This window comes from Oncorhynchus mykiss, chromosome 4 (genome assembly GCF_013265735.2).
Source record: "Oncorhynchus mykiss isolate Arlee chromosome 4, USDA_OmykA_1.1, whole genome shotgun sequence".
Taxonomy (NCBI): Eukaryota; Metazoa; Chordata; class Actinopteri; order Salmoniformes; family Salmonidae; genus Oncorhynchus; species Oncorhynchus mykiss.
In genome coordinates this window covers 11,364,681-11,391,074 of record NC_048568.1, presented here as the reverse complement: position 1 = coordinate 11,391,074, position 26,394 = coordinate 11,364,681, and the positions used below count along the sequence as shown (strand labels likewise).

At 39.4% G+C, this 26,394-nt stretch overlaps 1 protein-coding gene across 1 annotated transcript; it reads right to left on the bottom strand.

The window, feature by feature from the left end:
• Positions 1 to 12,488: 12,488 nt before the first annotated feature.
• Positions 12,489 to 15,004, bottom strand: LOC110522079 (homeobox protein Nkx-2.2a-like). The gene is made up of 2 exons (XM_021600165.2): positions 14,301 to 15,004; positions 12,489 to 13,810 (listed from the first exon to the last, which is right to left on the bottom strand). Exons 1-2 carry the CDS (start codon positions 14,542 to 14,544, stop codon positions 13,260 to 13,262), a joined length of 795 nt encoding a protein of 264 aa, XP_021455840.2. The 5' UTR covers positions 14,545 to 15,004; the 3' UTR covers positions 12,489 to 13,259.
• Positions 15,005 to 26,394: the final 11,390 nt, after the last annotated feature.

The following is a 26,394-nucleotide window of genomic DNA, read 5'->3' as shown; positions in this document are numbered from 1 at the left end:
CTGCAGGACACCTACAAGAGTACTTGTGAGTCCGTCTGAGATTTCCAATGGATCGCCTTGGAGAAGGAGGGGAGCCTTGGGCGCTCTTATCTTGTCTTGACTCTAGCCAGGCGCCAGGTTTACGACAAACACGAGGGGCGGAGCAACGAGCCAAACATGCCAACAATGGGCTTTGACATTTTAACCGGGTAATTTAGGAACATTTTAGTTTTGAGTTAAGATAAGCAAGATGTCATTTAGATGGTTTAAACGTCAATTTGATAAATACATGTGATATGGAACTAATTCGAAAAGTTTTTTTTTTTTTATTCTTTGGTCGGATTTCAAGTGAGGCAATGGGCTATAGTTTTGGTGCATTCGGGTAAAGCTGTTGCTCCAGCCAAAAAATAAAATGGCAACCTTTTTCTTAACTCGAGAGCTCTTCGAACAGACACCAGAGACCGAATCAGGCACCACAATGAAGACTTTCTTTCACCATCCAAGCTGTCACATTCTGCATTTAAGGGTGTGATTATATATATTTTTCAATTGACAAATTGGTAGGCTTGCATTACCCCATACAATAACGATCATAAAAATTATATTATTTTTGCTTCTTTACAAAATGTAATCAGACAATACAATGGATTAGTATTTTAAAATAATACTTTATTAGATGTGAAAATAACCAACCCTATGTTATTAATCGCGTTTAATGTGTCACTCATTGGAAGACAAACAAATTCCACTTTTGCTTACTTGTCCAGTCATCCTGGTACTTTCCAATTAGGCCTATTTAATTGTGGATATGGGAACGGATAGAGTAGCCTATGGCACAATGTCCTACACCGCAAAGATGGCATGGATTCAAATCAAAGTTCAGTCCTTGATGTGAACGAGATTCATCAAAGACAATTAAATGTGTATTAAGTCCTTATCTATTTTAAAATCAAAAAGATGGATCACCAATAGCATGCTAATTGAGTTAATAACTCATTGTTGCCATTTACTTTGATCTATAATGGTCATTTATCTCTGGTAGAACACCGGACAACGGCAGGTTGAATCAACGTTGCTTCCATGTCATTTAAACAACAATGTGTGTGACGTTGAATGAAGGTGGAAAAGTTGTCAACATAAGCGATTTTTTTTTACCCAACGTTTAACCTAAATCCAATGACATGGTGACATTTTGTTGATTTCACATTGAATGAAAATAAGTTGACAGTTCAACCAAAAACGGTCTTTAAACTGACGTCTGTGCCCAGTTAGAAACGAGTTCACCTGCTCATCCAATGCTTCAGAGGTAGGCTATGCGAGCCGCATGCAGGCTAATCTGAACATTTTAAAAAGGTAAAATATAGGCCATACGGTGATTTCGCGACTTAAATTACTATAAAACTGTCTAAATCATTTTTAGGCTACCTCGAATGTTTGAGAGGTATTGACTTGACAACAGGTGAGTTGATTTCCGTGAAATTATCTTTTGTCAATCTGTTTTAAATGAATTATACTTGATAATTTCTTATCCGTGCAGATAGCGGTAGTCTATATGCTAAAATCCCTGTGGCAGAAAGAGGTGGCAAGACCAGGAAATGACAAGTGCTGAAGCACAGTCACATTTGTGCAGCCCACACACATGCATTTTCAACATTAATTTTTTTATAATTAAATAATTGTTTTGTGAATGTGAATTTTTCAGATTTTAGGCCAAGTATGGTAATGGCCTTGTCTTGATTCTGTCTGATAGGCGATCTTGCTTAGTCAAGATGTAGGGTTAGGCAATTTTTCTGTAGACCACTTTTTAAAATTCTGATTGGCTATAGCCTAATGTCATTTATCAACAATTTAATTTGAATACCATTTTGCTCTTTCATTTTTTGTTAGTCCTAGGCTACAACAAAGTTTTCAGCCTAGCACAATTGTAGCATCGGCTATAATGCTCATTTGTAAAAATATGTTCAGATCGGATAACATCTTAGTTGTCTGCTTTCCATAATGCATCTGTTGAATGAGCCATATAATAAACGAATTGTATTGTGGTGGATGGCTCTTTTCGGTCTTTTTCCTGGATGTAGCCCCATGCAAATAACCAAACCGCTCAATCTTGGGGACCTTTCAAAAGGTATGGTTATGGGCTACTGCACTCAAATTTCTTCCATTCCAACCACGTTCCCATTATCATGACTGCACAGAGAAACATTCGATAACAAAAATAGCAATAATGATTTCGGTCTTTCTATTGAAACGTGCATGTCTCGGGACCATAAATACATAGGCCTATATTCACAAAATGTTTTTCCATTTTATGTACCACTATCGCTTGTGCTGGTATATAGCATGAAAAGGGAATCTTTCCAGCTCGGGTCTGTTGAATTCCAGCTTATTGCAGGTAACTTGTTTTTGTCTTGATGTTTTCATTTACTGTAACTTTTTTGAATGAATGTTAATTTGATCAATATTAATTCAACCGGTAAAATTAGACTCAAATTGTTATGCTAGATTAGTGTTCCATAACCCAGTCGTTGGTGTAGCTATGGAAACCCGATAGGATAATTACGGTTCTTCTTGATATGTTACACCATTTATTTATATATACAAACCCATAATAGGTCAAAATCGTAGCCTATAGGAATGTATTTTAGTGTTATTACATTATTAGGCTACATCATTATAGAAATATACCCCATAGGCTATCTATAGGCCTATAACTTATGTTGAGTTTCATATTATGAAACAAGTCCAAGTAATGTTCCATTTAGACTACATACTGTTTTCCACTAGCTAGTAAATTCAGTATCACTTGTAATCAGATCAACATTTGCACCATAATTAATATAGCGCAAAGCAAAACAGACATTTTGATTGGGAAAGAAGATAGGAGACACTCGAGCACTAATCAGAACAATGACCCTCAATGATAGAGGCCTGTGTTTGGACTTTCCAGCAATGACCGATTCTCTTGAGGTGACTGTAGCCTTCAGTAACTAACTATAGTGGGAATTCGGAATGATCTTTGAATTGTGTTAACGTTGTGCTATTTACTAGCTCTATAATTTTGCATCACCTCTCTATCCCCCATAAACGCACAGCCTACTTGCATATCGAACATTTTGAGATAATATACAAAAAAACGCAAGCAACTCTTTTGAGGTTATATTTGAAAAGATCCCGAACGTCTTGGAGTAGAGGGATGGCATATTTGCTGTCAATGGGGCACTTGATGCATTCCGCCACCACTGGCTCAATAACATGAGAGAGATTTGGAGAGGTCAGTAAAGGGGTTCTGCGCTTAGAGTGAGGGCCCGGGTCCTGAACCGTTCCTGCTAATGCACCGGAGATGTAAGTGAAGCAAATGAGCTTGTGTGGAGTCCGTGCTTGTTAACCCAATTCAACAAAATGAAAAGCTATGATCTCAACTTTCATGTCACGGTGAGGGCAACAAGAAAGAAACAAGATGGGTGGAAATTATTCACTGGAGTATTTTTGTAGCAAACACTGTTCGACGGTTTCAGAATGTTGGACAATTGTGGTATATTCCTTTCTCAGGCGAAACACTTACAGAAGTGGAATCCCAGCTCTTCGCAAGACAAATGGCAGCTGTATTAAGCTACGCGCCAGTGCGGCAAGCTACCAAAGGCATCGAATCGTGTTGCAACATCATTCCATGTGCACCGGACGATGGAAAAGGCCCCCCATGACTACAATCAACCTGTAGGCCTGCTCTCTTTGTTTGGGCAATGTCTTATGAACGATTAGTTCATTTCAATTACACCAAAAGCTGTGGGTATTTGCTCAACGGAGGGCCTAGGCTATGTTTGCCGATGACACTGTCTAACAGAATTGTAAATAATGACAATATGTTTCAAAAGAGTAGTCACATTTACATATTAATGTTGCACGGCAGGTGCACGGTTGCTATAACTTGGAGGTAGGCTAGCCTATAAACCCTATCAAAATAGCTTTTTGAGCAGGCACGAGAAAAATCGCGTTGGTGGTCTGGAGAGGGCAGTGGTAGCCCCTAAATTAATAAATCAAGAATTGGAATATGAATTTAGTTGATACAGTGGTGAATTAAGTATAGTCTACTAATCAAAATGTTGACATTCGGAAGAAACATCATGGCAAAATGAAACGTCAGGCCTAGTCATTGCTTTGGAATCAAATGTAGACAAGCCTGTCACCAAAGAATGATGGATAATAGAGAATTGTTTTAGCTTATGACATATGAATGTATTATTTCACAAACCTGTCATATTTTTATTGATATAATGGAAGCACTTCGGTAACTTGTAAAGAGCATTTTAAGCATTGCGAATGAAAAAGTTGTATTATAGACACCATTGATGCCTACTGTGTGCCATCTTTTCCAGAAAATTGTATAGGCTGTATACTCACTATATAAAGTGCTGACAGCATAATTACTACTATCCTACTGTAGCAAATAATAATAGTATAGACGTATTATTAGAAGTAGATAGCAGCTTTTTCTCAAGCTTTCGGCCCATGGGCGGCTTTAATTGATTGCTTTATTGTATTTAGATTTCGCCAATGTGAATTTCAGATTATTGCACCAAACTGTTTAATCTTCTTTCATGAGTAGCATAGATGAAGTGATAAACGTGTGTGCCAAGCCTCCTCAGTCAAGACCCTCTCATCCACTCCAGTATTATTTGTATTTTAATTCATGTTTCTTATATTATAAATTAAATTATGCTTATATGGGGGCTTTAGCATTGGACCAAGTGTGGATTTAAAGTGTATTTATTAAAAGTGCGATTTGATGATATCAGCAGCCGATGTGATCAAATCAATTATCGTACATAGGCTTAAAACTTTAGATAGTTGGGAGGTCTTTATTCTATCAGAATAAATATAACTATTTATATGTACACCTCCACCAAGAAATGTCGTGCATTAACAATTAACAAAACGGAAACTTTACCGTTCTAAGCTAATGTTCTTTGTGCGTTTTAACTCTTTTTTTTTTATGTAAAAAAAATTATATTTTGGAAGTGGAATTGGTCGAATGCCATAATCTTTTTGTAAACGGGTTTACCCCCCCCCCCCCCCTTAGATTATCCTGTCCTTTGTTTTATTGTCGTTATTACAAATCTTGGAAGCGACTGACACGTTCGTCTATTCAGTTATTTGGGTCTGTTCCTCGAAAAGAGTCCCTTTTGACATTTTAAGTAGAAACCATGCACCAATATTTTATTTTAGAAACCTTTTATATTAACTGAAGTCCTTTTTAATATAGACCACAGGGTATTTTAATTCATCAGATTTGTTATATGAACAAAGGTTTGCTAAAGTGCCCTCCGTCAACCCTGTGTCACTTCTAGGAAGATTTGAACTCAGTTAATCTCCACATTGTAAAGTTTCCCCATCATTGTAAAGCCCTAGTTACTTTGTTGCTTTGACAAAGTCATTTCTGAAGATTATTATTTCGGCTATTTCATATGATTAGTTAAGATTAAGATTAAGATAAATCTCATGCAGTCTTGTTTCCAAGTTTGAACACTGGAATGTGAGAAGTCATCTACACCTTGATTAGGATTAAAGGAATCCTCATTATTTTGTTGAATGATTTTACAATTTGAGCGTAATTTTCTATAGCATACACTCTCTTCTGAAAGTCTAACAGGAGTGGGGCAGGTGTGGTTTAGCGAGAATGATCGCTAGAGCAGCTGCTCACTGATTTGATGGCTCCAGCACAGTTCCACCGCTGACATCGCCAAACATCCGCTATGCTGGGTGTGTGCTATTGCAGGTTAACGCTTGATCGGATTGAATCTAGGCCTAATAAAACAAAAAAAAACCAAAGAGACATTGCACATCTAATAGTGAAATCATCGCGTAAAAGCGGTGAGCTAGTTCTACTATTTTTATGGCCAGACAGGTTACCCGTTAAACAAATCAGTGTTAGACGTCCATACATGTCTGAGGACATCGGGAGATGTCATGGAAACCGTCCACTAGGGGCAACAATGAGCACTGTTACCTTCAAGTAGGTTTCGTTTTTTTTCTAGGGCGTTGTGGAACGGGAAGGACGAACAGGAGTAAGGATCCTCTGATTCCAAAGGTTGCACGTTGGAATCCAGCGATAGAAAGTAGTTTATTTTTATTTGTTTATATTTTTGTTTTTTAATTCTATCCCAAACCTTAACCCTAACCTTAAGAAGTCTGAGTTAATGCCTAAACTTAACCTTAACTTGTGACGGTCAACACAGTTACTTTATTTAGCACTTAAAAGTCACTTACTGCAGATGTGTTTTTTTTTTTTTTTTACCAAGTTACACTTCTCAAAAGGCACAGGAAGAGTGGACGACCCATTTGTTATTCATCCATATAAAACAATGTCATCCACCTGTGATCTCAAGAAAAATGAATGTTATAGGATATTGTTTTTGGATTGCACCAGCAATCACCAAATAGCCTAGTTAGCTGTTAGACGAGTTGTACCAATGACGATAATGATGACGATAGGCCTATAGCCCATATACGCCTATACTGCAGCTATATAGCCTATCACAAGGCCATCTTTCTCAGGTGTTTCTATGAAACACAAATCAATATCAGGTCCAATCACCTAAAGAGCACACACATCAATATGCATTTCCAGTTCTGGGTATTTCTCCATATATCTCTCTCCTCGATGCTGGATACCAGACATCCCAGCACAAATGTACAACAGCTCTTTTGATAGCCTATGTTTAGTCTTTTTTTTAATTTTTTGACACCTTGAGGCAAAGCATCAATACTGGTTTGATAGGGAATGTGGATATTTAATGTATTCTATACCACCTTCTTCAATGTCCTTGTTAAGCCAATAAATTGTTTATATTATAACAAATATAAACGTATATGTGTGTATATACTGTATAAACATGTTCTATTGTGATTCTTTCCCCTATTGCCAAAACAAATTGAGAGCTACCGTGGTGAAATATTTACCCATTCTTATTCCTGCACATGTGGCTAGAAAACATCTGTACAAAACAAAGATCCAATGAATATGAATCTGCAGTCTATAATTAAAGGGCCACTTGGAAAGGCATGAATATGCAAAGACATCCACCAAGAACAAGGAAGATGTTTGTATTCTGGGAAGAAGACCACTTCGCTGGACATGGCTGATCCTTGCCCTGGTGCATTGTGCATGCACTTCAAATGAACTGTGATTGTGCCTTTGATGTGAGTCATTGTATCATTCTGGCCAATTTAGAGTTTGCAGATGCAGGGTGTAATGTGACGGCTGTACACTACAGCCTCACACAGCTGAGCCGTAGCCCATAGAATACTGTGAGGAGCATGAGAACAGTCTGTAAAGATGTACTTCTGTTCTGTGGTAATGAATGATATGTACACTGAACATAAATATAAAAGCAACATGCAACAATTTCAAAGATTTTACTGAGTTACGTTTCATATAAAGAATATATCAGTCAATTGAAATAAATTCATTAGGCCCTAATCTATGGATTCCACGTGACTGGGCAGGGGTGCAGGCATGGGTGGGCCTTGTAGGGCATAAGAATGACGTTGGAGGCAGCTTATGGTAGAGGAATGCACATTCATATTCTCTGGCAACAGCACTGGTGTACATTCCTGCAGTCAGCATGCCAATTGCACGCTCCGTCAAAACTTTAGACATCTGTGTTGTGTGACAAAACTGCACATTTTAGAGTGGCCTTCTATTGTCCCCAACACAAGGTGCACCTGTGTAATGGCTATGCCGTTTAATCAGCTTCTTGATATGCCACACCTGTCAGGTGGATGGATTATCTTGGCAAAGGAGAAATGCTCACTAACAGGGATGTAAACAAATTTGTGAGAAATAAGCTTTTTGTGCTTTTTTTTATTTCAGCTCATGAAACATGGGATCAATACTTCACATGTTGTGTTTATATTTTTGTTCAGTGTAGGATATACCCATTGATTCTTGAAGAATATACCTTATGCCTTATGAGCATAGTACAACTTTATATGCTGATGATATAATAATTCTATCATGTTGAATATAATGTAATATGTAATATGATGGATATTATCACTATTTCAGTCAGGTTATTCAGGTGTAATATGACTTTCTGCCGCTTGATCTAATACACTGTAATAAAAAGCACAGCCACAAAGTGTCCAACAGCGAGTATTATGACAAGTGGCACTTTGCAGTGTTGGTATCTCAATTAAATTGATTTTCTCTGGCCAATTCTTTAGAAGTGCACGTCACAATTCATTTAGCAAACCACGTAAACACTCAGGAGAGTGATTGCATTTTCATCTAAATCACCCATATCCCTGTCCCAGATAACCGAAGAAGATTGCCCTCAGGAAAAATGCAGTATTTGAAATGAGGCATTGATATTATGAGACTAATCACGTTGTGTGTTCTCTTTTGTGTTACGGAGACACCGTCATTATGGTGTGAAAAGACAGTTACAGTGGATTTCCACCCACCTGGCAGAACAGTTCCCGACAGTTTATCCCTCCTGTGAGAGACATCATTAACACTCTATAGGCTGTAATGATTTTAGTTCTTATGTTATATGGAGGATCTCCCAATAGAACCCTTGGCAAATAGACTCTGACCTCTATGTGGTTAATTGCATCCTAAGACCCTTTTTGTTGTTGTTGTCAGGGCCATTCCCCTCTATGTGTTGTCCCTTGTGTGACTCCCTACGTATTATCATTAGAGTTCCTAACATTGAAGCTGTAGGAAAACTAGTACATTTGGCCCAGGTTTTTCTGCAGTTACTTCCTCACTATAAGAAAACCTTTTATACCAGGTAAAGGGTGCTCATACCACAATTGAGCTGAGGTGAAAATGTATATTATGTTCCTATTTGAATTCATATTTCAACTCAAATTTCGAAAATGCTATTTTGTGAAACCCATCCATTCTCACAAACCTGGTGCACGTCTGTGTGGCATTGGACTACTATTTACCCTCTCCCTTAGATTTCCAGTTTTTCAATTTCTACTTCTTACACACACACACACACACACTCTCTCTCTCTCTCTCTCTCTCTCTCTCTCTCTCTCTCTCTCTCTCTCTCTCTCTCTCTCTCTCTCTCTCTGTCCCTCATTCTCTCTCTTCTCCATTTAATCCCCTGCTCTTGTGAAGAGCAATGGGACAAGCAGCTGTGCTCCCGGGGCTCTTGGAAAGGCAGCCACTCAAACCACTCACAGGAGGGATCCAGACCACCTGGCTCCTGTCCTGGCCAGCCCAGCTTCCATCTCCCAGCCAGGGGAAGATGGGGCTGCCGTTAAAGACTCACACTATAGCCGGGGTGGGGGATGGGGAAGAGTGATCGTCGACCTCTGACCCTCAGTACTCTCCCAGTGTGTCCCGATGGACACCATAACACACAACACAGACGAATCTATGGAATCTATGAACAAAGTAGATTTTCAGTGCATGCAACAACAAAAAAGTTGATCCAACGTCATTGAGTTTTGTTGCATCATGTATTTAACAGGATATATTTCTCTACACCATGTCAAAAAAAGAAAGAAAAAATACTTTAAGAGAACATTTTGTGTTGAACATGATGAACAAGGGGTCCTACATCTGGGTATATTTAATCCACAATAAAAGCCTGGCTCTGTTAGGTTGTGTTACTGAGTTCAGCTGCTCCTCCCTTGCACAATCAAATCAAATCAAATGTATTAGTCACATACACATGGTTAGCAGATGTTAATGCGAGTGTAGCGAAATGCTTGTGCTTCTAGTTCCGACAATGCAGTAATAACCAACGAGTAATCTAACCTAACAATTCCAAAACGACTACCTTATACACACAAGTGTAAAGGGATAAAGAATATGTACATAAAGATATATGAATGAGGGATGGTACAGAACGGCATAGGCAAGATGCAGTAGATGGTATCGAGTACAGTATATACATATGAGATGAGTAATGTAGGGTATGTAAACAAAGTGGCATAGTTTGAAGTGGCTAGTGATACATGTATTACATAAAGATGCAGTAGATGATATAGAGTACAGTATATACATATACATATGAGAGGAGTAATGTAGGGTATGTAAACATTATATTATACAATCCCTCCATCGCTCAGGTCCGAGGTCAAGACTACGCCACAATGTCTCGCTCCATACAATAGTCAAAATGCATACTTTTTTTGGTTTTGTTTACCACAGACATTGTCACTTTCGCATCACGTTACCCCAAGGACAGCTGTGGTTGAGAAGCCAAGTAGCGTACACATGCATTCTACCCATAGGGTATGTCCCAAATAACACACCATTCCCTATGGGCCCTGGTAAAAAAATTGTGCACTATAGAGGTGCCGTTTGGGACACCCACCCCCAGTTTGGCTGTGTGCTTGGACTGCGGCGTCGGTCGGATCCCTAGTGAAGAGCTCTTGAGAGTGTGTGGGCGACAAGCAGCCAAGCGAGGCCACGCTTAGACAAGTAGACAAGACTTCCAGAGCGCCACCGTGCTGTGGGTATGACAGAGGTGGAGAGGGCACTGAGTAAACATGGGGGGTGTAGCCATTGTCCAGGAGGGGTTGGATGATGACTCATAATGCTTCCAGAGGATCAGGGCCCGGTTGCATGAAACACCACAGGTACATTTTCCACTTATCTTCTCCCTTAAAGTTCCTTAAATGTAAATAAGTTGCACAAAACAGGTAAATTCCCTCCTTAAATTAAGTGAAAAAGGTGCCCATGAGGTCCCTTAACGGCTTCATTCAGTATAGATATCAACGGCATTTGTGGAATGTTTCCTTCATCTGCCCTGGTTTCCAAAGGAAAACATCAACCAGCTAGCTAAACAATGGAAGGTGCACAGTCCATGGCCACAAAGCTAACTGGCTTGTTTTTTTTAAACCTTTATTTAACTAGGCAATTCAGCCAATAACACATTCATATTTACAATGACAGCCTACCCCAGCCAAACCTGGGCCAATTGTGCACCCACTATGTGACTGCCAATCACGGCCAGATGTGATACAGCCTGGATTCGAACCAGGAACGGTAGTGACACCTGACGCTGAAGCCACTCGGGAGCAGCTAACCATTCTGTAAACTGCTCCGTAAACCAGCCGGATGTGCTAGAAAGTGATAGAAGCAAGTTGATAAAAAACGCCAACCGCTCTGAAAGACACAAATTCACATACAGAGGTTGTTACTGCATGTCACTATTACCCCCCACCATGACCTCAAGCAGGTTACAATATCGCTAGTAAATGAGAACGTTCGTGTCCTCATCCAAAAACGTTCGTAGCCCAACTGCTCCGCTCTGTGGACAAACCACTCACTTCACTGCTGTCCCACGTGCCCTTGCTGCCTGCCCTGGTCTGAATAAGGTGATTGTTCAGCAAAATTAGCTTTTGACAGAGACACCCTAGTGGAACCATTATTTGTCTATGCAACTAATCAATTAATATTCAAACTCTTAACCTCTAAACATAAATGGATTTATATAGATATGACGCATTTTCTATTAAAATCATCTCGATTAAATACCTACACATGCCTTGTAACACTAACTGAACATAAAAAACATTTGTCTAAAATGCTCAATGCAGAATAAACAAGTTATAAACTGCTTAAATTATAAACCATTTGTGATTTTGGAACTGGGAGCTGTTATGGGCTGTCCAGGATAATACAGATCCTTCTTCATCAAGGTATATACTGCCATCTTGTGGTGAGAAAGTTGTTTGACGCTCAGTTGCTGATTGACCCAATAAGGAATGCGAGTAACGTTATAGTTTATTATTTATCACTTCAACATTTGCTTGAAGTACATGGTGAGTACAGGTGTCCACTGACCCGTGTTTTAGATGACTAGAGTGAGTACAGATATTTTTTTGAGCAAAGTATTTGTAAAACTGGTTTCAAATATTTAGAGAGAGTATGAGAAATAGAGCGGGGCGAAATGGAGTGAGAAATAGAGAGAACGCGTGAGGGGTTGCACAGAAAAACCTCAGGATAAGACCTCCCTGTTATAATATGTGAATGGGGTGTCTTTGCTCAGAAAGGATACCGCATGAATTTGTAATGATTTTTTTCCCATTGGGAGGAAACAATGGCATGTTTGAAAGCAGAACAAGTTGAGTTTTATTAGCGATCCCCTTCACGAGGCCAGCTGCCCATATGGGATACAACGTGTCCAACAAGGGTCACAAAAGAGCCAAGTGACAGCCTTTACAAAACCCCAGAGATACTTACTCCTCATCCTTACTCTGAGATGAGCTGACCCAACTGACAGCTGAATAGAAACAAAAACGTCCACAGCTCTCCATCCACCACTGCCACAACATCCCCTCTCTGTTCTATTCTGCATGTGCAAACCCCTAAAGATCCACAGCTGCACTCAATTCTATATTTGGGGTTTCTTTGTGAATTGATAAGCAATGCTGCTCTGTGAAAAACAGAGTGAGACATTTAAAAAAAAAAATGGTTTATATTGACTATAATTCATTTGATGTTTTAGCAAATATTGTTATTGAGAACTGAGAATATATTTTTGTTCTAGCTTAATTGGTCTTTTGGAGTGCTGTAATAAGCCATGCATGCTTTTCAATTAGGAAATGTAAGGAAAACATCACAAAACATATATATATTTGTTGTAGGCCTTTGCATAACTCGAAAAAGCCCTTTTTACTTTCGATATGAACGAAATTGTCCAGACTGTGTTTGCAAGATATTCTCTTCAGAGTTATTTGCTTCCATGTTTTGCTTTGTGATCCAACGTAAACCCTGAACCGAATTAGATACAGGAAGTCATTAAACAGGTTTTGCACGATCTTCTACTTTAAAAAGGGAACTCGTTTTCATCTAGTTCTGTGCATAATGGCATGTATATGTATGTAGCGATTTTTACGAATAACGAAACATTTATATCCGAGGTTCTGTTCGATTCCCCTTACTGGGCCGGTATAAAAGTAATTTAATGTAGGTTAATAAAGGAATAATAACCACATCAAACTGACAGAAGTTTATTCACGGCCATAAATATTCAAGATCAATCAACAGTCCACCCAAAAACATAAATTAATTCATAATATGAGCATTTTGCGCACTTTACAACAGAAATAACATTCATTTATAACATTCATTTGGCAAACATTATAAAAAGAACGGAATTTCAAGAACCCTAACATTGTCCAGACCCCATGGGCCACATAATAATTAGCTCTGATATGGGTAAAATAGAGTTCATAATATCGATACAATTTCAATCCCTTTCTTCAGATCGTATTTTTGTTGAATCAAAGTTATTTTGAGTATCCATCGTCTACCAAGTCCATTGGTACATTTGCGCCATGTGATGCACACTAGGCAGCTGTGAGATGGCGTCGGGGCTGTAGTGAGAGCGCATATGCATGTGATGGAGAGAATAGGCGCTATACGCCGACAGAGGTATTCCAGCACTGAATGAGGCCTCGAGATCCTGAGTTTTGTTAGTGTCACATGGCTTTCCATCCCGAACCAAAACCGGAATGGCCACCCGTCTTGGGGACACGAGATTAACCATCTCCATACCCTTCTCAGCGCGTGCTCTCTTCATTTTATACCGGTGATTCTGGAACCAGATCTTCACCTGAGTCGGTGTCAGTAGTAGTGCATTTGCAAGGCGCTCCCTCTCCGGCGCCGAGAGATATCTCTGTTGTCGGAATCGTCGCTCAAGTTCGTAGGTTTGAGCTTTGGAAAACAGCACTCTCCTTTTCCTCTTCTTACCCGAGTCGCTGCTGTCACCTGTGGCGTCCCTGTCGATATCTTGGGATTCGTCGGCGGACAGCTCTGGATATTTCGGTTCGTTTCGAGAATCAACGGACAAACTATGCACTGTTTGGAAGGAAACAAAGTGGATCTGGTAATCAACTAGGGTTGACAACAAACGGGGGGGGGGGGGTACATTCATTTCTAAAAACAAATCTTCATCGTATAGCAATTTGTTGAATCTAAAAAATATTGAAGAGACTACTAACAATCGAAAACAATGGTCTATTGGTGACAACAATTTAAATATTTTGATCAGGCTCTACGCATAGATAGGCTAATTAAAATGGCATTACGAACGGATCATTTTCTAAATTCTGATTGGACATGGATAGACTAATACTTTAATGGTAACCTAATAAGTTAAAACAATACATGTTTAAATGAAATAAATGAAATCGTGACGTTTTGCATTAGAAACCAAAACATGAAGGCAAATGTTTTTAATAATGACATAGGCCTATAACTTAACGGATGAGCTATGACTAGGAATTAGGCAAATTAATGAGTTCTATACCTCGATGTTTACGAAACTAACTTTTTTTAAGCTACTCACATGAATATTGGATGGTGCTGGAGGAGGCAAGCCATCTTGAGTAGGGATTACCACCACCATCACACAAAAGGCTCTTGTAGGGCACATTTCCAGTGTTTTCAGAAGATGGATTTTGCGTCAAAGTCTCAGTCGTTTCCACCTCGTTCTCATCTTCAGTCTCCTCCGTTTCAGAACCTCCATTGGTGTCAGGAAGATCCAGAATGTCCTTTACAGAGAAGCCCGTCTTTGTGTTGCTGAACGACATGGCGTGAGAAAGTATGTGGTGCGCACTGTAAACAAGAGTTCGTTTTTTCCCCCCTGCTACTGTTCTGAACCAGTTTAAATGAATAAGAGTACAGTATTTATATATGAGGTTTTTTAGATGTTCAGGGTTGTGTCCTTTGGGTTAAGCTAAACGGAGACTTAATTGGCATGCAGTAGTTCACCGTTGGCTCGTAGAGAGGACTCCAATGTGCTGGTCATGGAGGAGCGCAGGAATTGGTGGAGAGGAGAGGCTCATGGATAAAGCATGGCTAGGAGCACTGGCATAAAGGAAGCTATCGCCAGACGGATTGGTCCATATAAGGTTCGTTGAAACACTGAATCGGCAATGGAAAATGAATCGGAATAAAGGAGAAAGACAACGCGTGTAGGCGGGTCCTTGGAGTCAAGTGGATGAAGACTGTGGGTGTGAAATGCTCGGGTTTGGGGACATCCGAATCTCTGTCATTGGTTCTTCAGAAATGTGATGACTGGTATTATGGGACAGTTAATCACCGAGATGGGGAGGGACATTTGTGCATGTAATTTCCATACAAACCATTAAAATATATTGCTTCAAAGCGTCATACAAATAATATTTATTTAAGAGCAAAAACATCATTTTGAGATGTATTTTATTACCCTAAAGATCGAAATGTGAATTTTGGGGGTGTAATATGGGTAGGCTAATTCATGAAATCCATTTAGGTCAATATTTTGGTTCAGGCTTAACTCAAGTAGCGCATAGGCCCTACTCATAGATTAGACGTAACATTGCAAACGGAAATCCGCCACACTCAAATTAGTATGATATGTTACGTTTGGTAGTTTTACATAAGACAGATGATAACTTAAAGGCAAAAAAAAGTAGGGTCGTTGGTCAGGGTGGATGGGTGGACGTATAACGCTAAAGTAATTACATACCATATGAAACACAACATTTCATACAAAATGGATTGTCTCAGATGAATTTAAAGAATCATATGAAATGCTCTGAGACCAGGTTGCAGCGCAGCCTCCATCCGTCCATGCATCACCTGGCATGCCCATTGCAACACAATGTAATACAAGTATATCCCTTGGGAATATTAGCTTACAATTTCTTTATAACAATAACAATTATTTTATTGCAGCAATTGGTCGTGTTTAATTCACGTGGGAAATCGAATGATAAGCTCTTGGGTCAACATAAGACGCTGACTATCATGTTCATAATATTTCTTTTTAGATGTTTTTATTCTCCCTTTCTCTATGCTCCAATGCCCTCATCTAGTATGTGATGTGGGTGACAATGATTCTCGTTCTCAGCGAATCCTCCGGGCGTCCTGGGTGGTCGTACTAAGCAAACACACGTACAAACCGATTGCTAAGCTGCGGACAATGAAGGAAATGTAGACAAATGTCCTGCTTCTTTTGGAAGTTTTTGTGCAGGCTGAGATTTAGCATTTATTTCGGGGGCAAGATAATAGATGATTGACGCCCCCCTTACAATGCGCCGTAACTGTTTGGAATAAATCCGTGGTTCCTCCTGGTTGTCATGGTGTTCAACTGCTTTCAATGAACTATCTCTTCATTCATCTCTGACCCCAGCAGCCTCTACCTCACACACACACACACACACACACACACACACACACACACACACACACACACACACACACACACACACACACACACACACACACACACACACACACACACACACACATTATTATTATTATTGTATTATTACTTTGGTAGCACTTGCGTATTTGTTTGACCAGTAAAGCGGTTCTCAAACACATTTAGACAGGGCGAGAGGCTATCGCTTACAAGACCACTTCACTGATATTTACATGTTTACTCTCTCACTCACAGTGTACACACCATAGAATTACAATCTCTATGGTACACACTGCTGCCTATATGGCCTAAAGAGTCGAATCACCTCTCATTGTGCCCATGCACGTTCTGATTGCCTGCTTCTTGAGATATAATCACTCCATGAAGGGTCCTTCCTTCAAATGTACGCTGCTTTATTTCTGGACAAATATGACGTTTCTGTAATTGATATACGATGGATTAATGGCTTATTAAAGCACACTTTGTAGCCCAAAGCTTTGTTGCCCAAAGGCAATGTTTGCCAGATTGTGAACCTTATTTGTCGTTATTATCAACACATCATGATGCTACTTGAATTTGGCAACTACGGATCAATTTTCAGCATAATCAATTGGGCTCAGTCCAAGAGAGAGAAATCATGACATGGCCAAGCAGAAGCTTCTCTGCTTTCTTAAAGGAGCAAACAAAGAAACATCCCACATGTCCATTCCCAGCAGGTTCTCAGATAGAGCGGTGTTGGTTTATTCTAACCTTTAGGGTCCGAGCACCCCAACAATCCTGGACATTGGACACACAATAAACATAATTCTTAGGGCAAGGGGAAAAAACTATATTGTGATGATTTTGCTATTTCTTTATGCAATACTGTATAGATTCAACAGCTAAATTATATATCAGATATATTCTGACATTAAAACCTGTTAGTGATCCCTTCGTGCGCCAATCCCTTTATCGGGATCGATTTGACAACATCCAGTGAAATTGCAGAGCGCCAAATTCAAACGACAGAAATATCAATATTCACAATAACTGAAAATATAAGTGTAATACATCAAAATAAAGCTTAACCTCTTGTTAATCCAGCCATAGTGTCAGATTTTTAAAAGGCTTTACGGCGAAAGCAGACCATGCGATCTGAGGACAGCGCCCCGCATACAAATACATGAAAATTATTTTTCAACCAGGCAGGTGGCGACACAAAAGTTAGAAATAACGATATAATAAATGCTTTACCTTTGAAGATCTTCTTATGTTGGCACTGCAAAATGTCCCAGAAACATCACAAATGGTCCTTTTGTTCGATAATGTCCTTCTTTATATCCCCAAAATGTCAATTTATTTGGCACGTTTGATTCAGAAATACACCGGTTTCAACTCGCCCAACATACCTACAAAGTATCTAATAAGTTACCTGTAAACTTGATCCAAACACTTCAAACAATGTTCCTATTCCAACCTAAGGTATCCTAAAACGTAAATAATCGATACAATTTAAGACGGGATATACTGTGTTCAATATCGGATAAAAACAACGTGAAGCGCATTCCAGTTCACGCGCACCAAACAGTAGAGTCCACTTGGCTTGACACTCACAAAGAACAGTTGTGCGTCTTCATTTCTCAAAAGAAAAACATCAACCAATTTCTAAAGACTGTTGACAGTCCATGGGAACTGCAACCAGGTTCCTCTTAAATAGGGCTTTCAATAGAAAACCAATGGGAAATATTATGACCTCAATTTTTTTCTCCCTGGATGGTTTGTCCTCAGAGTTTCACCTGCCAAATCAGTTCTGTTATACTCACAGACATTATTTTAACAGTTCTAGAAACTTTAGAGTGTTTTCTATCCAAATATACCAATTATATGCATATCCATATCCTGCGCCTGAGTAACAGGCTGTTTACTTTGGGCACGCTTTTCATCCAGACGTGAAAATACTGCCCCCTATCCCTAAGAAGATTTGTTAAGGAGTTGTAAGCAGATTAATTAGGCAAAAAGTTTACTTTCTGGACATATTTAAAATACTTTAGTACCATAGTATTCCAAATGCATTACAAAAACCCTTAGTTCCACCCTATTACAGAATCGATTTGCAATAGGCTACATAGAGAATTGTGAGGCATAAATAATCACATAAATAATTCTTAGGTCAAGGGGAATCATTCTTTACTAATCATTCTTTATGCAGGCAGATCCCTGTTTCAAAATGAAATCAGCCCAGACAGAATATTGAGAGAAGAGAACCAGTATGAAGTGGTGCCAGGGTGCAGAGCACCTAGGTGGAGCTGTCACACTGTTACCACAACATTGGTAAGTGGCGGCACGAGGGAGGAGTAAGCATACACAGGTAAACACACGCACACACACACACACACCCACACAAAAAGCCTCAACCAATCCCATCATTGCTCTCTGAAGTACTTCTTCGCCAAGAGTGTCACCTACTGGCACTCACTGACACTGGCTTACATCTACTAGGAGTATTCCCCATCAAACTGTGTTCCATTTGAGTTAGCAGATGGCATCATTTAACTAGACTAGAACATGTTCTACATGTCAACATTTCAATCACTAATTTGAAGATGACATGAGATGAAAAGTATATGAGGTCACTGATAAAGTGACCAAATTGGTGACAGCACAAGTGCCATCAATAGGAGATGTGTCAGGCATAATAAAAGTCAGCACACTTGAAATACGAACACTGCACCTGCAGTTCAACCTGCCACGTCTGCGAAGCATGAAGGTATGCAAATGAGCCTCCAATAGCGTGTTCAATCCAAAACAATAGGTCACGCTGCTGGATAAGGACTGTAATGTACATGTTTGTCCAGATGATGGCGCCTTTGCATCAGTAATCAAGCTGACAACAGAGGTTAGAGGCGTTCATCAACAGGAAGAAAACGGTTTGCTCTCAAGAGGACTGCACAGCAGTCAAAGGTCTGAAGCGAAAGACTGCAGTAAATTGCTTTCAGATTGTCGAAAAACAAGTTCAATTCACACAGACAGTATGTGAAATATCCCTGCAATAATGCAGACCAGCAAATATTGTTTATTGAATAATGACATTCTAACAGCAAGTTTGACAGCTTTGGCCTCAGGATAGAGAGGTTCATACAAGACAAGAGAGGAGCTTGTTTGACCACTGTTAAAGAACCTGTCCTATACATCCCGCATGCACGGCAACAGCGTCATCACTTCACTCTTCCATATCCACCGGATTTGAGACTGCCCTCAGGTTCTCACGACCATGAATGACAAGAGCACATAGACTGGAAAAGGAACAAAACCCGTTTGTGAAGGTGCCAAGTTCCAAATGACGTGAATTTGAATCCGAACAAACAGAGATTATCAATGGATATGAATTGATTTCACTCTAGAATTCACTGACTTCTCAGCTCCCCCCCCCCCCCCCCAATTCCCCCCCCCCCCCCCAATTCCCCCCCCCCCCCCTTAGTGGGATGCCTTTCTTCTTTTGAGCTACTCTACAACTACAATACATACATACTAACAGTCATACTGATACTATATATATTTGCCTCAAGTATTTTTGCATCGTCTATAAATATACATTTCCAGGATTTGCAGTCAACTGAGTATGAGAGTGCATTGTCTCTGGCCTGTAGAGTAGGATAGGGCTTTACTATACTCACCGCTAACCAGCTGTCTCTTACAGTAAGTGTTGATATAATGCACAATGGCCACCATGCAGTTCTGCGGGACTGGAGAGACTGCAAAGCTGCTGCTCTTGAGAATATAATATAATTTATTTTTCTTGTAAGGGAACTTAATAAAGAGTCATGTCAAAAGTCAGACCTCCATTATTATGATTAAAAAAAAAAAAAAAAACTGTTTTATTTATATAAATGACCTCTTCTGTGGTTTATGCAGTTCCACCCAAAACACATGTGCTTTTGTGTTGTACTAGTAGTGCACAGGGACCAGCTAAGGTCATGGTACTGATAGAATAACTACCGTTGCAGAAAAATAGGTGCCACCTACGCTGGTTCATGAGGAGTGTGTATCTAAGTGAGGATCCAGCAGTATGCAAAATGATTCTGTAATGACAGACTTAAATGTCCATCCTTTTTCTTCCCATTACAGCGTAATTAATTATGTACGTTATTCATGTCAGTGTAAGAACTATTCTTCAGTGACGACTTTCAAGACTGTGACTTGAATTGTTCCTTACAGGCTCTTTAACGGTCAGATGTTACTATATGAGAGAACAACATGGCCATCCAATAATAGAAATAGGCGTAACACTCATGTGGGCTTATTGTGCATATGGATATAACTGACATCTACAAAAGAGAATTGAACAAGTTGTGAGATTAACAAGGTTGAAGTGTCTGGGCAGCTATAATTTACACTTAGTCTAAGACCTGGCCTAATCTGTGTCCAGGTAACTGGCCCTGTAGGAACATGGTAACTTAACTTTAATGCAGAAATAATAAATAATTCTCAATGGAGACTCTCTATTAAAAGTGCTTGTTATTCTTAGTCCAGGAAAAGGCTTAATCTATGTCCGGGAAACTGTCCCATAGAGTCTAAACCATCCATAGCATGGGCACCATAGAGAACATATAAATGACTGTGTTCTATATACATGTAATTCTATGATGCGCACAGCCTCATCTGGAGGATGCAGAGAACTGCACAGCCAAGTCCTGGCAGCAGGGTGATCCAGCCAGGGGCCCCACAGACAGGCTAATGCAACAGGGAAAACACGAGATGGAGCTCACATCTAACAACAGAATATCCAGAAAGGAAACATTGACTGTCTTTCGTTTTGTAGACTGCATGCGAATTAGTGTAGGATATTTATGTGGAATTGTCAATATTATTGAAATATTTTCTTGAGAAAATAGACTTGAAAAATGAATATCTTGCAGAAGCTACATTTCTCTACTGAATGCATCACACCTCATCTCCAAACCCATATCAGATCAAGCCAAGGACATGGATGTGCTCTCAACTGTGATCAGCATATCGATTTACAGAACACTACAACCAAGTCACATGTGCTTGGCAGGCAGCCTAGTGGTGTAGCGTTGGGCCTGTAAACAAAAGGCCACTAGTTCAAATTGGCCAATCCCAGAACTGATAAGGTGGAAAAATCTGTTGATGTGCCCTTAAGCAAGACACATAATCTTAGTTGTTCCAGGTTTGCTATTGAAACATTCAGTGAAAGTTTTAAGGATGTTATTCAAAAAACTCAAAATAAATTATAATTTCCTTTCTCAGAGCTTTAATAAAACCTCACAGGAAAACTTTCAAGGAACAGAGTTTAAAAAAATCAGTTTTACCAGTCCGGAAACAGATGGTTTCATTCCCACAACCGGTAACATATGTTCCAACAACTTCCAAGGAAGCAAATGTGCTAGCTGGGAAGTGTGTATTACTGTATATGCAAGAATTGGAAATGTGTTTTTTGCAAATCGCAACTCTTCCAGAGACACTCTATCTGTGCTTGGAGTTCAAAAAAGTTAACCCAAAATAAGTTAGCAGTGTTATTAAAACACATTTCCAAGGGACACATGCTTATAATACACCCTACCAAGCTAGAACATTTGGTTCCTTGGAAGTTGGGAGAACGTCTGTTATTGGTTGTGGAAACGAAGCCATACTTTTCCTGTCCAGTAAAACTGAACGTTTTTTAAACGTTCTGAGAACAGAAGTGAAAATGTTGCCTGTTCTGGGAATGTTTATTTCTAGGTTGCAGAGAGGTTCTGAGAATGTTTTACTCTGGTTCCTTGAAAGTTTTAAGAACTGAAATGATTTTGAGTTATCTAAATAACTTCCTTAAAACTTTCACTGAATGTTTCAATAAGATTCTTAATAACACTGCTGAGTTAACTTTTTTTTTAAACTCGAAGCACGAATAGGACATATGGAAATTAATTTCCTTAGGCAATAATCATGAAAACACATGCATTTATTATTGTGACAGTGAGATTCAAAACTATCATCTTCTATTCGGCATCATGGAGTTAATCCACTGCGCCACCAGGATGGAGCTAGCATGCCAGGTTTTTATTTTACGCAATACAAAGCTATTCCTTCTAGTCTATTCAAACAGAACCCATTTCAAAGGAAATAATAACTAATTAAGACCAGGTCTAGCCAATTATTGGGCAGGGCCAACACACCTGAACACACCTAAAATCTCAACGCAACCGTTTTTATATCAATAACAAATCAATTCTGGGTAAAAAATTAGGTACCCTCCTGTAATAGATTTCCATTGAAATGGACAAAAGTAGCTTTATAGCAAAAAAAGCAAGAATTCTACTAGTAGTGTCTCGGAGTGGTCTGAGTGGGGAGGGAGGGGAAAACTATGTTATTGGCAGAAAAGTTTGGAACTCTCTTTGTTATTGGTCTATTAACCAGTTGAATGCATGGTGATGTCACCATGGAAAGCCAAAACTCCCACCCATGCAAACCTTCTGATAAGAACGTCCTGTGTAGATTGTATTTTCAACCAGAAACTATCAAGAGATAACACTGATCCAGGTTTTCACACTTTTACAGTGTTAGTTCCATTAGCTGTTGTAAAATATGATATAAAAAAACTGAAAAACTGAATTTTGACTGTACTGGGCCTTTTTTGTTGATGCTGAGAACGAAACATATACAGTACCAGTCAAAAGTTTGGACACACCTACCCATTCAAGGGTTTTTCTTTATTTGTACTATTTTCTACATTTTAGAATTATAGTGACGACATCAAAACTATGAAATAACACATATGGAATCATGTAGTAACCAGAAAAGTGTTAAACAAATATAAAATGTTTTAAATTCTTAAAATTAGCCACCCTTTGCCTTGATGACAGCTTTGCACACTCTTGGCATTCTCTCAACCAGCTTCATGAGGAATGATTTTCCAACAGTCTTGAAGGAGCTCCCACATATGCTGAGCACCTGTTGGCTGTTTTTCCTTCACTCTGCGGTCCAACTCATCCCAAACCATCTCAATTGGGTTGAGGTCAGGTGATTGTTGAGGCCAGGTCATCTGATGCAGCACTCCATCACTCTCTTTCTTGGTCAAATAGCCCTTACAAAGCTTGGAGGTGTGTTGGGTCATTGTCATGTTGAAAAACAAATGATAGTCCCACTAAGCGCAAACCAGAAGGGATGGCGTATCGCTGCAGAATGCTGTGGTAGCCATGCTGGTTAAGTGTGCCTTGAATTCTAAATAAATCACAGACAGTGTCACCAGTAAAGCACCCCTACAACATCACACCTCCTCCTCAATGCTTCACGGTGGGAACCACACATGCGGAGATCATTTGTTCACCTACTCCGCGTCTCACAAAGACAACATCTCAAATTTGGAACCATCAGACCAAAGGACAGATTTCCACCGGTCTAATGTCCATTGCTCGTGTTTCTTGGCCCAAGTAAGTCTCTTCTTAATGGTGTCCTTTAGTAGTGGTTTCTTTGGAGGAATTCAACCATGAAGGCCTGATTCACACAATCTCTTCTGAACAGTTAATGTTGAGATGTTACTTGAACTCCGTGAAGCATTTATTTTGGGCTGCATTTTCTGAAGCTGGTAACTCTAATGAAGTGATGCTGTGCAACAGAGGTACCTCTGGGTCTTTCTTTCCTGTGGCCGTCCTCATGAGAGACAGTTTCATCATAGATCATAGTTTTTGCAACTGCACTTGAAGAAACTTTCGAAATTCTTGAAATGTTCCGTACTGACTGACCTTCATGATGAACTGTTGTTTCCCTTTGCTTATTTGAGCCGTTCTTGCCATAATATGGACATGGTCTTTTACCAAATAGGGCTATCTTCTGTATACCCCCTTAACTTGTCACAACACAACTGATCGTTTTGATGTCTTCAAATCAAATCAATTTTTATTGGTCACATACACGTGATTGGCAGATGTTATTGCGGGTGTAGCGAAATGCTTGTGCTTCTAGCTCCGACATTGCAGTAATATCTAACAAATTACACAACATATACCCAATACACACAAATCTAAGTAGGAATGAATTAAGACTATATACAGTACATATGGACAAGCGACATCAGAACGGACAGTAGAATAGTATAGAATACAGTATATACATATGATATGAGTAATGCAAGATATGTAAACATTATTAAGTGACTAAGATACCGTAGAATAGTATAGAATACAGTATATACATATGAGATGAGTAATGCCAGATATGTAAACATTATTAAAGTGACTAGTGTTCCATTCCTTAAAGTGACCAATGATTCCTAGTCTGTGCCTATAGACAGCAGGCTCTAATGTGCTAGTGATGTGCTAGTGACAGTCCTTTAACAGTCCTGATGGCCTTGAGATAGAAGCTGTTTTTCAGTCTCTCGGTCAGCTTTGATGCACCTGTACTGACGCTTGCCTTTTGGGTGATAGCGGGGGGAACAGGCAGTGGCTCGGGTGGTTGGCCACGCAGTCATGGGTGAACAGGGAGTACAGGAGGGGGCTGAACACACACCCTTGTGGGGCCCCAGTGTTGAGGATCAGCAAAGTGGAGGTGATTTTTCCTACCTTCACCACCTGGGGGTGGCCCGTCAGGAAGTCCAGGACCCAGTTGCACAGGGTGGGGTTCAGACCCAGGGCCTCAAGCTTTTAGGAAATGTTCTGTTGGAAGTATTAACAGTGTTGTTTTTTTTCAAGTTCCTTAAATATGCTGAGAATGTCCCAAAGCCAAGTTACTATTCTGCATCATTCCCACAAAGTTGTGGGAAGGTTGTATGCAAACTATAAGACCACCACGCTCTCACTAAGCTCTATGGTTCTCACAACATTATGTGCTAGCTGGGTTGTAAGTCTACAAGTCTACATGTAAGTCTACATGTATGAAATAGGACACCAAATGATTATTAAATCACAAAACCAGGTGTCTTTTTATGATCTATGTGCAATAAATACAGCAGGCTGCCTATATCAAATGCTTATCAAAAAAATATGTTATGCACATGCAGGTGTGGATATGCACTGTAGTCTATAATATTTTCAGTGACACCTTGCCTTGCACGAGCCTTGTCTTGTTCAAGTCCTCTGACTGAACGATGAGATCATTATCCTCACAAACATTCAATCAAAAAAAGCAAACACAGAAATATTCTCAATAAAAGAAAGCAAGAAAGAAAATTGAAACAAGATTCTACCAGTTTAAAGGGTATAAACCTATACTTTCATTTAAATAAAGAAGTAGTCACCTCGCAGCACAACAAAAGTTTAATATTGTAAATTTTAATGGAAACATATTAGTGCAGATCATTTGTAATCAATTTTAATGAATATGTAAAACAATATACATGTAGTGAATAAAACAACACCCAAACACCTTCTTGCTGATATTATGGCTATAACGAAAGAAATGTTGCATTTGTTTATAGGCAAATAAGAAATAGTGTGGACCAATAAACTATTAACATAATTCTTCAGAGAAAAAGAGTGGCAAAGACCAAAATACACAGTATGCCTGCATGCCAAATACGTATAATGCAACCACTGTAACAAGCAGAACAGCAATCAGAAAGTATTCACACCCTCTGACCTTTTACACATTTTGCTGTGTTACAGCCTGCAATTCAAATGGATTAAATGTAGATTTTTTTTGTCACTGGCCTACACTCAATACCCCATAATATCAAAGTGGAATTATGTTTTTCGAAATGTTCACATATTAATTACAAATGAAAAACGAAAATGTCTTGAGTCAATAAGTATTCAACCCCTTTACTATGACAAGCCTAAAGAAGTTCAGGAGTAAAAATGTGCTTAACAAGTCACATATAAGTTGCATGGACTCACTCTCTGTGAAATAATAGTGTTAACATGATTTAAGTAATAACTACCTCAACTCTGTACCCCACACATACAAGTATATGTAAGGTCCTCAATCAAGCAGTGAATTTCCAACAGAGATTCAACCACAGAGACCAGGGAGCTTTTCCACCAATGCCTCGAAAAAAAAGAGCACCTATTGGTAGATGGGTAAAAAAAAAATAGACATTGAATATTCCCTTGAGCGTGGTGAAGTTATTAATTAAACTTTGGATGTTGTATCAGTACACCCAGTCACTACAAAGATACAGGCGTCCTTCCTAACTCAGTTGCCAGAGAGGAAGGAAACCACTCAGAGATTTCACCATGAGGCCAATCGTGACTTTAAAACAGCTGCAGAGTTCAATGGGGGATAGGAGAAAACTGAGGATGGATCAACAACATTGTAGTTACTCCACAATACTAACCTGACT

Bases quoted from the DNA above. Each gene is read 5' to 3' on its own strand.
- LOC110522079 (XM_021600165.2), bottom strand. From the start codon at position 14,544: ATGTCGTTCAGCAACACAAAGACGGGCTTCTCTGTAAAGGACATTCTG. The intron at 13,811-14,300 runs GTGAGTAGCTTA...CCTTCCAAACAG, and splicing joins CAGCACCATCCAATATTCAT to TGCATAGTTTGTCCGTTGAT.